At 43.8% G+C, this 13,444-nt stretch overlaps 1 protein-coding gene across 1 annotated transcript; it reads left to right on the top strand.

Annotated features, from left to right (window-relative positions):
- Positions 1–1,014: 1,014 nt before the first annotated feature.
- Positions 1,015–6,751, top strand: LOC124201872 (zinc finger protein ZIC 1-like). Its single transcript, XM_046598126.1, has 2 exons — positions 1,015–2,533; positions 5,506–6,751. Exons 1-2 carry the CDS (start codon positions 1,162–1,164, stop codon positions 6,006–6,008), a joined length of 1,875 nt encoding a protein of 624 aa, XP_046454082.1. The 5' UTR covers positions 1,015–1,161; the 3' UTR covers positions 6,009–6,751.
- Positions 6,752–13,444: the final 6,693 nt, after the last annotated feature.

Below are 13,444 nucleotides of genomic sequence, written 5' to 3'. Positions count from 1 at the left end.
ATGATTGTACCGTGATAATGAATGCATCAAAGCAGGTGAGCTCAGCAGTGGACGGGAAAAGGAAAGGAAAATTCTGACCCGAAGCCTTGGGTGCTGCCAGCAACCACGCAGCGTTTGCACGGTAGGAATCACATTGTGTAGTTGTGATCCACAAGTGAGAGACGTACTACAACAGCGATCTGCTGCATGTGGTCCGCTTAAAGCAACAAAAGAGCTGCGGACATAAGCGACGACTGACTCTCTATATAATAGCCTCAGCAACCGCTATGCACAATGCAACCCCATTTTTTTTCTTTTTTCTGTAAATTAAAAAGAATTGCATCAACCTAACTCGGCAGTTTTGCTAAATACGAAGGCACCTTGTTGATGAAAGTTTAAACAAATTTGACATTTGGTTTTTGAAATAAGGAAACTTGACCAACGGAAAAAAATGGACTAACAGATTGCGTATTTCGTTAGTTCCTGTTTAGTTAGCAGCGAGCGGAGCGAAGAAATGTTTGATGGGTTTTAACGATTCGAGATTCGACTTCCCGTATCATCGTGAAACGTAGTATAATTTCTGTCTATGTAAAAATACCGGGCATTGTGTTAGTTAAAGCGATAAAAAACATAAAAAGGCTTCAAAGAAAGGAAATTCGATGAAACGCGGCAATCAAATAGCGACCGCATATGGACGAAAGAGAAATTTACGCGATCAATCTGACAAAGCCTACGAAAACAGGAGGGATTGAAACAACAACAGAGGGGCGAACAAAAAGCCAAGAAACAATGCCCATTGGACAACTGACAATGCGAGGAGGTGCCAAGTGCGGGTGCCAAAGCTGGCTCCCACCAGTTTGATCGTTCAAGTGGGCGGGGCCGACCGGAGGCGATTGGCAGCGAACAAGAGCTGGCAATGGCCGAGGGTGGAGGAGCGACCAATAGGAAAGGTCTGAGTCGTAAAGTGGGTCCGATCCAGCGAATGGCAAGGTAAAAGAGGGTTGGATATAGAAGGCTAGCCGGCTAGTAGAAGGCAGGATAGAGTGGAATATAGAGAAGGCCAAAGAAGAAGTTTGCTGGAGAGGTGCCCAGCAGCGCTGGTTGAAAGACAGACTAGACCAACAAGAGGGTGAGTCCTGCTGAGAAAGGCATTATTCGAGTGTTGGGTGTCCTAGCGCGAGCATGACTGCTGCCCTGAGCGCCTCTGTGATGGATCACGGTTTCCACAAGCGGAACCAAAGCTTCTTGGTCGGACATCATCACCATCACCCCGTTGTTCACCATCCGCACCACCACCACCACCACCAGAACTTTAACGGCGTGACCAGTTTCAACTTCAGTTCAGTGCCCGTTCATTCGCAATTGAGCAGCAGTGCCGGTGCTGATCAATCCAACAACAGCAACAGCAACAATAACAACAATAACAACAGCAACAACAGCGGAGTGTTGTCGTCGTCGTCAGTGACGTCCGCAGACACTTCGACGTCGACCAGCACTTTGACGAGCTCATCGGCTGCGTCTTCTTCCGTGTCGTCGGCCAGTTCGTCCAATTCCTCGGCCATGCTGAACCCCTTCGGAATGGACGGCGGCCACATGGGCCTCAAGCTGGCCCAGTCCGGCTCGCACACGCACACGACCATGTCGGCCGGCGACCAGGGCCAGCACTTTGCCCAGTCGGCCTATCCGGTCTCTCACCATCCGCACGGGCCGCCGCACGTCGGCTCCTACGCCGCCCGCGATTTCCTCCTGCGACGCGACGCCATGTCGACGCTGGACGCCCACTCGGGCCAGCACCACCACTCGCACATGTTCCCGGGTCCTTCGGCGGCGGCGGCTCTGGCGGCCGAGCACGCGGCAGCAGCGGCGGCCGCTGCCGGCAACGTCTCCCACCACGCCGGCCCCCACCACGTCCTGTTCCCGGGCCTAGTGGCCGGCGACCACCACCATCACCACCACCACCACCAGGCCGTCCAGCAGGCCATGAACCACCAGCAGATGCGGCTGCCCATGGAAATGTACTCGCGCGAGCAGTTCCACAGCGTGTCGGGCATGACGGCGGCGGCGGCGGCGGCCAACCAGTTCCACACGGCCATCAGCAACCCGATGGCGTCGATGACGCCCATGGCCCACCACCACGCGGCCCACCACGCTCACCAGGCGGCCCAGGCGGCGGCCCAGGCGGCGGCCCACGCTCACGCCGGCTCGGGTGCCTTCTTCCGCTACATGCGGCCGCCGATCAAGCAGGAGCTGTCGTGCATGTGGATCGACGCCGAGCAGCCCAGCCCCAAGAAGACGTGCAACAAGTTGTTCAATTCGATGCACGAAATCGTGACGCACATCACAGTGGAACATGTCGGCGGGCCCGAGTGCACCAATCACGCCTGCTTCTGGCAGGGCTGCTGCCGCAACGGCCGCCCCTTCAAAGCCAAGTACAAACTAGTGAATCACATTCGAGTCCACACGGGCGAGAAACCCTTTCCGTGCCCCTTTCCCGGATGCGGCAAAGTGTTCGCCAGGAGCGAAAACCTCAAAATCCACAAACGGACGCACACAGGTAAAAGATCCAAGCATCCAAGATCGAGAGGAGAAACAAATAACAAACCTTGTTTCACCTGACATTGCTGTACTTACACACTCTCTTTCCTTATTTCTTCGCTTATTTCTTCGCTTATTTCTTCGCTTATTTCTTCGCTTTTCTTGCTGGCTTGGCTTGGCTTGAGAATGTCATGTGTAGGCCGGCAGCAGCGAGGTTCCCTTTGGCTGGACTATCTAGGACGGTGGGGTCGGGGATAGAAATTCTTGAGTGTCCGACAGATCCCCCCCCCCCTCTCCCTTTCACTCTTTTTGATTTTCTTTTGGTTTGCTGTCAATCTCGAGAAAAACAAGACGGACACTTTGTTTGATTTCGGATTAGGCATCCGCATTCATCTGACAACGGTTTAATGAGTTGTGCAACTTGCCATTGTTTGATTGACGTGGCACTTTTGTGACCAAGACCAAAACTGGACTTTGGCGTTCAAATGGAATTCTTGACCGTTTTGAATCGAACCCTACATCCCCCCCCCCATTTCCGCGGAGCTAAAGAAGTAGGATTTACGGTCTAAATACTAAGCCCAACCGAAACTAAAAAGAAATTCTATTTTTTGCAGCTGAAATATACCGTCGGGATTATTTAGTAGTAGACAAAAATTGCAAAGACAATCGAATTTGAGATGAGAAATTTCGGTTGCACGGAAAACTTGGTGGGATCTCTCTTTGTTGAATTCGTTGCCAAGCAAAAGCAGATCATTAGTTGCCTAACGAATGCATAGGGAAACCTAAAGTTTAGAGGGGGGCTAGAAAATTAAAGAAAAAACAAAAAACAAAAAAAAAAACAAGAAACCCTTTTGTTTCACATGATCCCAAAAAAAGAAAAGAAAAAGGAAAAATGGATGCCATTCAGAGAGACCTGAATCTTTCTCCTCCTCTTGGGAAGTCTAACTTTGTCTTTGACAGGTAAATCTTGGTATGCGCTACGCAATTACGGCACTCAATTGATTCCCCCATGTACGCGGATTTAGAAAACGTTGGCCGCATGCTTCTCGCTGTATAGATTGTTGACCTTGCATACGACTTGATGACTATTGGAGTGTAGAACGACATCTAAAAGTGTCCCATTTATTCTTCTTCTCCCATTCCATCAACTCCGATTTCCGTCGAGTGAAACAGACCTGCTGGAAATAAATATAGGTGCCACCTATACTATGGGGGAGATCCTCCTCATGTCAAAAATCGAATTCACATAAAACACAAGAAGAGATAGATATTCTTTCACTTGTTCACCCATTGTATAGTGTTTCGGACATTTTCCTCGTACCTGTTAAATGATTTTTCAACTGTATACTCGTTAGTCGTTAGGTTCAGGTTAGTCAAAGAGCTGCGTGGGCTGTATACAATAAAAAAAAGAAAGAAAGAAAGAAAGAAAACGGTTAAGGAATAGCATCCATCATTATCCAAAAAGAAAAAAAAGGGGGTCTTGTCCTGTGCCACTTCGTAGCAGCAACGTTTTGTGCATATAGCAAAAAAAAAAGCTCTTAATTGATTTTCTCTGAATTTCAGTCAAGTTCATTTCTTTTTAAAGGGGCCTAATAATAGCAGGCCTAAGGAAAAATTCGCGCATCTAATAAACGTTCGATCTTATAAATTGGCTGCGAGTTTGTGACACTGCGCAGACTGTGAAAATCGAGAATCTTTGTTTTCATGTTTTCACCCCGTTGTTTTAGAGTTAACGTTCTCTGTGTCGTAATCCTGGGTAAATGAGGTTAGGCTTGTGTCGAAGCCGAGATCTTTCGTGTCTGTCAAGCACGACGAGCCAAATATTTTGACTTTGGCACGTGGCGGTTAAAGAGTCGGCGTAAATATTGTTTTTAGATGTATCCCGGCCCTCCTATACTACTGGAGTGTGTACATGTGTACGTAAATGTGTGTGTATTCTGTGCTGGGCTGCTTTCTTCGGCGAGTCTTTATATAACGAGATGACAAGAGGTGAGACAGCAGCTGGATCGCCTTGCTTCACATGTCCTTGTTCGTGGCGTATAAACACAACTGGCGGGATCTTGTTTACCCAGCGGAGAACAGCCAGAAATATTGCTGGATACGATGGATTCAAAAGTACATAGCTGCGTAGCTGCTACATACTGCAGCTGAAATCTACTGCGAGGATACAAAGTTCAACATTTGGCGTGCTCCATCACGACCATCAGCGGTTGACAGAAAGGATATTGTAACTAGAATGGGGAAAAGAGGCCAACACTTGGCTATTCTTTTTTTCTTTTTCTTTTTCGTTTAGCTTGACATGCAACGAAATAATTGGATACCTCTTTTTTCGTTGTTGTTGAGAAGTTATGACAAATCAGGTGGCGAGAAGTCGTTATTCTGAAACAAAACACCTCCCCCCCCCCTCCCTCAAACATCCAAGTTACAAATGTATAATATCTATCTGTATATCTGTTGGGGTTGGATTGCTTGTCTTATCGCTTCTTGTAGCTTTTCCCATCATTGGAACCGTTTCGGATGCAGAACACGCAACCCAAAGTGAAGTTGCCTAGCCAAAACAAGAGAGGCGCTTGTTGTTCAATGTTCATATACGTGTCTTGGGCTCTTGGCGTCGGCATGAGAAAACTCTTTTGGGTGTAGGCTCTGCTACCCATCAAAAGGTTGGGGGGGGGGGTGTGGATTGTCGTATTAAACCATAGGGAAGGAGGGGGAATCGATCGAACGGCGAATGGGAATCTACTTGCCGTGCCCGTTGGTCCACCAAATAGAAGAAACGACTATTAATAGGCATCCTGTCATTCTCAGCTGCCAAACTAACGTGCCTCTCTCCCCACTTTATATTTCTCCCTTTGATCCAACCTTATTCTATCATCAGCTCTTACGGCTCAAATAGAGTTACTGAATTATATTCTTTTTAAAAAGAAAAGAAAAAAAACAAAAACAAAAAACTAATCATTTGATTTGATTTGATTTGATGTTGTGTTTTAATAGGTGAGAAGCCGTTCAAATGCGAATTCGACGGCTGCGACCGGCGGTTCGCCAACAGTTCCGACCGGAAGAAGCACTCGCACGTGCACACGTCGGATAAGCCGTACAACTGCAAAGTGCGCGGCTGCGACAAGTCGTACACGCACCCGTCGTCTCTGCGCAAGCACATGAAGGTGCACGGCAAGAGCACGCCGCCCAACGGGTCCAGCTACGACTCGGACAATCCGGACAACGACAGCGACAGCGACTCGTCGCCTTCCAGCTCGCCTTCGCCGACGCCCACCCCGTCGTCGACCGGCTCCCACGTCCAGGGACACACCGGCCTCGGCCACTCGGGCAACAACAGTCTGCTGGGCTCGTTGCCCATCAACCACTCGACCAACTTGTCCGAGTGGTACATTTGCCAAAGTGCGGCCGGCATGCCTACCCCGCCGTCCACCGAGCACTCGCCCATCGGACCAGTGACCCACTTACACCACCCAGCACCTTCAACAGTGGCTTACTGACCGCTCAAACAACAACCCATCAAGTCACTTAGCGCTCGCTCAACATTCTCTCCGTCTTGAAAAATCGATTGTCCAATCAGGCCTTGACACACACACACGCACACACTCCCGCCTCTCTTTTTTTGTTTTTTTGAATTTCGATCCGGGTGCTCTACTACAGAAATATGATTCGATTCTTTTGACGTGGGCCCTTATCTCTTTGACTCTAGACGAAACCTGTCAACATCTGCAACGATTATTTAAAGACAAACACACGAAAATGTATCATCAGTTTGATGCCGCAAGTTGATTAGAGCCGCCGCAACCACCAATCACCACCACCACCACCTTCACCCCCATTCAATCCTCAAAAGGCTGCACTTGATTCAGTTCTTTAATTCTCTCACTTATTACCTTCAGACTCCCAACTTGTGGCTTTTCATCTTTTTTTTTTCTTTCTTTTCAGAAGAACATTTTGTTTTCTCCCTTTGATACGTGACTACTTATTATTGTTTCATTCGATTCAGTATCCGCAATTTTTTTAGATTTTTTTATTTGATTTTTGATTTTTACGAAATATCGATTGATCCGTCTGTACAGCCGTGCCCATATGCAAACGCCTGTGTGTAAATTTTTGAAAAAGTCTGTGTATACTACCTGCTATCGCTAGTTCGTTGAGTGTTTATGTCCGAAAAAAAAACTTGCAGATCTACTCTTACAAGAAAGTATTACAGTTGTTCTATTAAAAAAAATGTTCCGTTTGATTCGGTTTTGTTGTTGTTGTTTTTCTTATTTTCGTACGGAATGCCTGGAATGTTGTGCCTTTACAGCGCTTTACAGAGCGACGAGACAGACGAAATGAATTTTGATCAGCTGGTTAAACGCGACAGCTACACTTAGTGGCTACAAGCCACAATCAGCGCGCCTAGATCGGATGGAAGGATCGTAAACATTTGGTTTGTTTTAAAAAACATCAGATTTTTTATTTTCTCCGAAAGAGGGTCGGTTATGTCACGGCCAGGAAACAAATACCTTTTGATGCTATCGTAAGTGAAATACAAAACTGTCACAGCACGCGACGGCCGTCTCCTCCATGTCATACTGTAAGTTTATTGTATACATTCACAGGCGCCGTGTGTGCTGTGGAGAGAATTCCAGTTACTGCGGATGTATATACGCCGTGCGTGGAAGAAGAAGAAGAAGAAGAAGGCTAAGGAATAAGGATGAGCTGGAAGTCAGTGCGTCGTCATATAGAGTCGACGAGTGTGTTTACCTGTGGTCAGCAGCAGCGCAAGATGCGAGAGAACCACCCAATCTGATCCTGACGATGAGCTGTGGAATGCGCCGCAAGAATGTGAACTATTCATTTCTGGTAGATATCTCTTCCGAGTTCCGACTCAAAGGATACTTTAACACACTGCTGCAGCCTTGTGTAGAGGCTGTAGATCGCTCGAGATACAGTCGCCCATCATCTATTTACGGACTCGTGTTTATTTTTCACGTCCCTTACAGGTCATTTGTCTTATCAGACAATTTCAATCATCTTCAAGACCCGCACAACATCTAAACTGTAAATAGTTTCTCGACGAGTTAGCCGAGGCGTATCTTGTCTCCAGTTTGTCTCTTTCGCCGTTTGCTGCGTTGCTTATCGCCACGAAAATATGACGCTAGTCTGGGAGACTTGCAATCATTCACACCGAACGTAGTAAGTTACGTCAGTCTATCTAATTCCGTAAAAAAAAAAAAAAAATGTCTTATTATTCGTATTTCTTGAAAGATCTTTGATTGTCTCGCAATCAAAAGAGGAAAGTTGATTTGTACGGATTCCAAAGTTGAGATTCATCAGACTCGGTTCACGATAAAAGTTGCCAGTTGTCAGCATTGATACGACCTCGACATTCATCATAATCATTTGGTATATTTCTCAAAGGTTGATGCATATGGTAGGAGGCCTAATAATTCTTTTGAGAGATGTCTTTCGGGGGGTGGGGGGGGGGAGAAAATTGAAAAGAAAAACAGCTAAACCGTAAACCGCTGCTGTGATAACACGGGCCCAACAGCACATATCAGCAGGGCCGACTTGAAAAATGTTTCGTCCTTTTTAGAGATGCATCCAGATTTCTAGCGGGTCGGCAGGAATCTCAGGAATGCCGGTTGAGTGTGGAGCGCGCGCTCGCACGCTCCTTTTTTTCTTTTTTTCTTTTTTTTTCCTCATAGATTATGCATCATCAATGGTCAGAAAAACTCCCATTTCTTCTTTTAAAAGCGCTTTTTTGGTTATACACGTCAAAAAAGATTCATCGACGATTCCAAGTAGATACACGTATATACCTTTCGAGAACAAGGCCTAAGCGGGAAAAATGTTCGTATGTAGCAAATAATTGTTTGATTAGCTACACTGCGTATAACAAATTCTTCATTTTTTTTTTTAAATCTTATAAGACGATTTCTTTCATTCGTAACAAATATTTTAAATCGAAATAGTCGCCGGTATAGTCCGTGTTGGCTAATTTAGTGCAATGACTTCATAAAAGTATGTCAAAATGGATAAAATGTCCTGGGCAATAGCATCCAAATGATACTGTAGCCCTGTGGTGAGTGGCACTGGGAAGATTTTCCGGTTCTTAGTCTACGTCAATGGTCTGAACTGAAATGTGTGTACTTATTTCGTTTATATAGTTGGGCTTAGGTATATACACGGGGTGTATAGACTGTTGGTTTAGGTACACGTTACTACAAGCAGCGGGATGCGCCATAAGACGAAACTTTTGAGTAAACGATTGCCTTATTTATGTATAAACAACTCAGAAGTGGCTTCCTCTTCTTAAAATTTTCTTGAAAAACTCTAATAAAAAGAAGTCGACAACATTTTTAATTTTTTAAATGGCAACTATCTGTTTATTACGGGAAAATGAATCTACTCCTTGTGCAATATATATCAATATTCGTTCCGTTAAATTTTTAAAAAATTATTCCAATTAGACTATGCCAAGACGGAATAGCTACTCACGCCCACTGCATCACAGACTAAAAGAAAAATTTCTAAAGGCTTTGACAAGAAGTCAATGGGAACGTTTTCATTTATTCAAATCTTGCGTGCAATTCAACAACAAACTCATTATATATTCCTTCATTAATTATACTCAGACTGTCAAACTTTCTTCTAGTACCACAAATCCCAAAACTGAGGATTCTAATAGCGGGAAACAGAAAAAAGAAAAATAAGAGAATAGGATACAGAGAAGAATAAAGAAAAGAAAGAAAGAAAAAAAAGAAAGGTAGAAAAGGAAAAGAAAAGAAAAAAAATAATAATAAAGAAAGCGATCGGCGATCTTGTAGATCTTATCTTGTGGCCAAGATAGAGCGACTGCGGATCACCCGTCATGTTACTGACACATTTGACCTGTTTCTCTTTTTCTAGAGGTTTTCCTTCTTAACCCACCCCACAGCAGCAGCACATTCTTCTACCTATTTCTTCTACTACTATATACCCCTTTCAAACCTAAGACGTACGGCAATAAAATATACTTTTATTGTTTCTCTTCATTCACTTCAACGTTTGACCTTCGACTCCATTATATTGTGTGTCATTACGCAAAAACAAAACCTAAATAAGAAAAGGTGAAACATTCAGGGCCTGTTCTCACCGGAGAAAAGTACATGGTCCCTATAAATGTGCTTTCAAATACAAACTAAAATCAAAATTAAAAATCATCTTTTTCATTTGTAAAATGAGTTTGAATTTCTAAAAGAAAAAAAAAAACAGTTATTTTTGTAGCTTTGAAGGTTCGGAACAATCTTCGATAAAAAAATATAAAAATTATGATGGTCTATTACACTTCCATATTGCTCGATGATTCCCATATTGAAAAAAAAAAAAGTGTTCCCAAGAATAAGAGCTATATACGAAGAACAGAAAGGGGAATTTCGGAGTCATGCACTTCTGCTTACAAGTCACAAGTGGAACTAACTGATTTACAGATATAGTCTTTGTTTACGAACTCTTCCACAGCAGGCGATTGTCCTTTTTTCTCCAACCTTTTTCTCCCCTTCGTTCCTTTTTTCTGCCTTCCATTCTTTTCTTTTTCTTTTTTTTGTTTCCCCTGGAAGATGTAGACTTCATCAACCTCACACAGACCCAGGTCATCGCTTCTTCCGCGCAGTAAAACATTGTTGCCCTTCCATATAAAACTTGACTGGAATGTCTCCCTTTTCTTTCAAATTTGGTATGTACCACCATCAGTCACATGTATACATCTACAAGTCTTTTTTGCTATTTGATGCCTCCAAAGTCATTTTCTGTGTGCCAGCTCTTGCTCTTCCACATACATCAGCAGCAATATAAGACTATATGCTTGGCTAAGGTGGCAAGAACAATCCTGGAACAATCACAGAGCTTTGCTCTACGTTTCCTCTAATGTCTTTTGTACCGGTAGGCCTACTCTCTGTGTTATGGCATTTACCATTTAGACATTTTCACAGGTTTTCTCATTTTGACTTTCTCTCATTTTGATTTTAATAGTTTCGAGAGTAGCCTATGACATTGGTTGCAAGAGGTCGAACGGAGAAAAAGAAATTTTGAATTCTAAAAAGCTGAACTATCAATTAAGCGCTTGTTAGCGAGAGCTAGCTCTGCTTATTTCCATTGAGGGCAGAAAAAAAAAATCTAACTGGATGACGGTTATAATGGGGATCGTCTATCTCGATGACAGGGAAGGAATGCAGTCTGGATTCGGAGCTAGCAGAGCAGTCCGATGATTTTCATATTCCAGAACTTGCCATCTGGGCAAGTTTGGAAATAAGCCGAGAGTCGAGGGTAAAAAAGGCCAAAGAGAATCAGACGAGATAGGGGGAAAATAACAAAATAGTGATCGTGCTGCGTCATGAACAGATCATTAAATGTTTCTTGATTCAAGAAATCTTTCACGAGAAAGAGAAATTGATAACAATGACGCTTTCATTATTTTAAACATTTCCAGAGACTACAGACATTCTCTACGTCTTCGCTATACACAGCTGACTTGCTCGGGGACGACCAAGAGTCTTTTTTGAAATCATCTTTTTCCCTGCCTTTGTGGAAAAGGTCAGAAATAAAATAAATGGGCCTATTCCCAATACAATATCTGAATGGTTATAACAAATGATTAGATCTTGACTTTATTTCCAACGATTTCCAACTCGTCCAGCTAGTTGAAGAGATATATTATTTTGAAACTGGGGCTTTAGTAAAAAATTTGGTAGCCGTTATTTTTTAATGTTCTAAAACATAGGGTAATAGAAGTTGATTTATATGCAATGCTTTTACAAAACCTATACTGGCACATTTCTAATTCAAAGTTCAAACAGTAATTATAGAAGTAAATGCTGCGCGACTCTGCATTAGCAACCGAATTTCTGGTATTCTTCTTTCTATCATTCACGTCAGCTCTTCGGGTTTCCCACGTTTCTATTAGCGAGTTGATATAATGAAACCCTATCAGCGAAATGTTTTTATTCACAACAAATCGAAGAGGCGTGTCGTGTGAAGAGATTTCCCAACGTCCGACAATATTTGGCTCTGTCGGATTGTGGATGAAGCGAGTCGGGAGGCGAGGGCTATAGTGAAACTGGGCGAGAGCTAGGGGCCGTGCATGTCGCTAACAGTGTTGATCTAAAAAGTCAGTCGCCCGGTTGATGTATTGAAATCGTGAGAAGGTTTCCACGCTCTCCGACGTCGACTGTGTGCCACTGAATGAGAAGGGGGCGTGACGGGGAAGGCGTGGCGCACAACAACCAGCCGGCGAAGACAAGTTCTGTTCTGTTATTCATTGAAATCTACTGCCGGGACGTGGACCGAACGTTTTTTTTATCTATCGCGCGTCTCCTATTTCGTCCATCCTTTTAAATAGACATCACAAGCAATTCTGACTCCACTCGAGTCTCAGTCGGAGAGGGTTCCCCCGAACCCGCTCTCTTTTTCGCCCTTGTCTTCTTGTCCCTTATCCAGCGCACCCCTGCCCCAACTGCACCCCCACCCCAAAATGCTGCTTTTTCCCTATTGAAAAGCCCCGTCCTTTTACAGACATTCACTACGTGTGCTCACTGTGCTCTCTCTCTCTCTCTCTCTGTGTGTGTGTTGTGTGTGTGTGTGTGTGTGTGTGTGTGTGTATGGAGGAACGTGTATGGGTCTCCATTGAATAGTCTTATCAACCGGTTCGGCGTCTGCTTGTGACAACCCCTCACTGAGAAACTAAGGCAACCGTTCCGCCTATATAGACCATCGATGGATGTTAGTAGAGTCTACTCTCTATATGTGCTACGGTATATATATATGCAGCAGTCTATATGTTTGACTCAATACCGACCGTCATAATAAGACCATAATTATTCGTCCAACATTTTCCGCAGCCTGTTTCTTTCGTTTCTTTATGATGTCGCTTTTATCGTTGAATGTCAAAGTTGTTGTCAAAGGAATTTATCGATCGAATACATCCAAGTTGATACTGACTATAAAAGCTGTTGACTTGGCCGCCAATATATTTAGATGGCCAGTTGTACTATTTTCTTTTGTTTTGTTTTTTATTTCAAAGCCTTGTAACAGTAATCGAAATGCGTCGAAATGTATCGAAATAAAATAACTCACACGTTGGCTGGTTTTGGTGGATTTGTTCTAGGGAACCAGCCGATATTCATCACGCACGGAAAACATTGCAATAATGCCGTTGCTGCAGAGTCTTTTGTAATTTTGATTTTTAATTGAAGAGTCTATTGAAAAGAATTTTTTTATTTGACATATTTTTCGCTCTCATTCCTCGTTACAGTAAATGCTCCGTGCTGTCCTTAAGAAATAAATTTTTATTTCCATTGGTCTCCATCGAGATCCGTCTAAATCAGAGATTGCGACGCACGGATGCTAGCCGATGGCTGCTCCAAACTTCTGTATTACATTCTGATGCGTATTACCTGAACTGATCACGCGCTTATTGACGATGTGAAAATCCCGAGTAATAGTCTGCGTGAGAAAAGTTGTTTTTCCTTTTAACCACAGAATTCTTGTTAACTTCCTATCGAACTGCAATCATCTGCAATCTTGTCATCGATCTGTTCAAAGTTTACGGTTCCGTGTTCCAACCTGTGTTTGACATGATGCGCTATGTGTAATACTGTATGATAACCAACCAAATAAAGAGTGCCAGGTTGAATACAGAAATACTGTTCTAAATAAAACAACAACATCAAAAGAAATCTTTGGCTTTCGTTATTCTTTCAGAAAATTGAACAAAGAGCGTGGCTGAAGTCTAGGCGATACAAAAGAAGACACCGCTAATGGTTTTTTCTTTTCTTTTTGTTGTATATAGGAGGTGGGCTGTGGAGGATTTTTCTTCTTCCATGGGATTAGTCTGCTGGCAGCAAACGAACTAGGCATTTGGACATCAAATTGATGGTTTCGGAATATTCCGGCAGAAAGGATATGTCGA

Source organism: Daphnia pulex, chromosome 9, assembly GCF_021134715.1.
Source record: "Daphnia pulex isolate KAP4 chromosome 9, ASM2113471v1".
Lineage (NCBI taxonomy): Eukaryota > Metazoa > Arthropoda > Branchiopoda > Diplostraca > Daphniidae > Daphnia > Daphnia pulex.
The sequence above is the reverse complement of the archived record's forward strand: the minus strand, read 5'-3'. Positions and strand labels throughout refer to the sequence as shown.

Bases quoted from the DNA above. Each gene is read 5' to 3' on its own strand.
- LOC124201872 (XM_046598126.1), top strand. From the start codon at position 1,162: ATGACTGCTGCCCTGAGCGCCTCTGTGATGGATCACGGTTTCCACAAG. The intron at 2,534-5,505 runs GTAAAAGATCCA...GTGTTTTAATAG, and splicing joins CCACAAACGGACGCACACAG to GTGAGAAGCCGTTCAAATGC.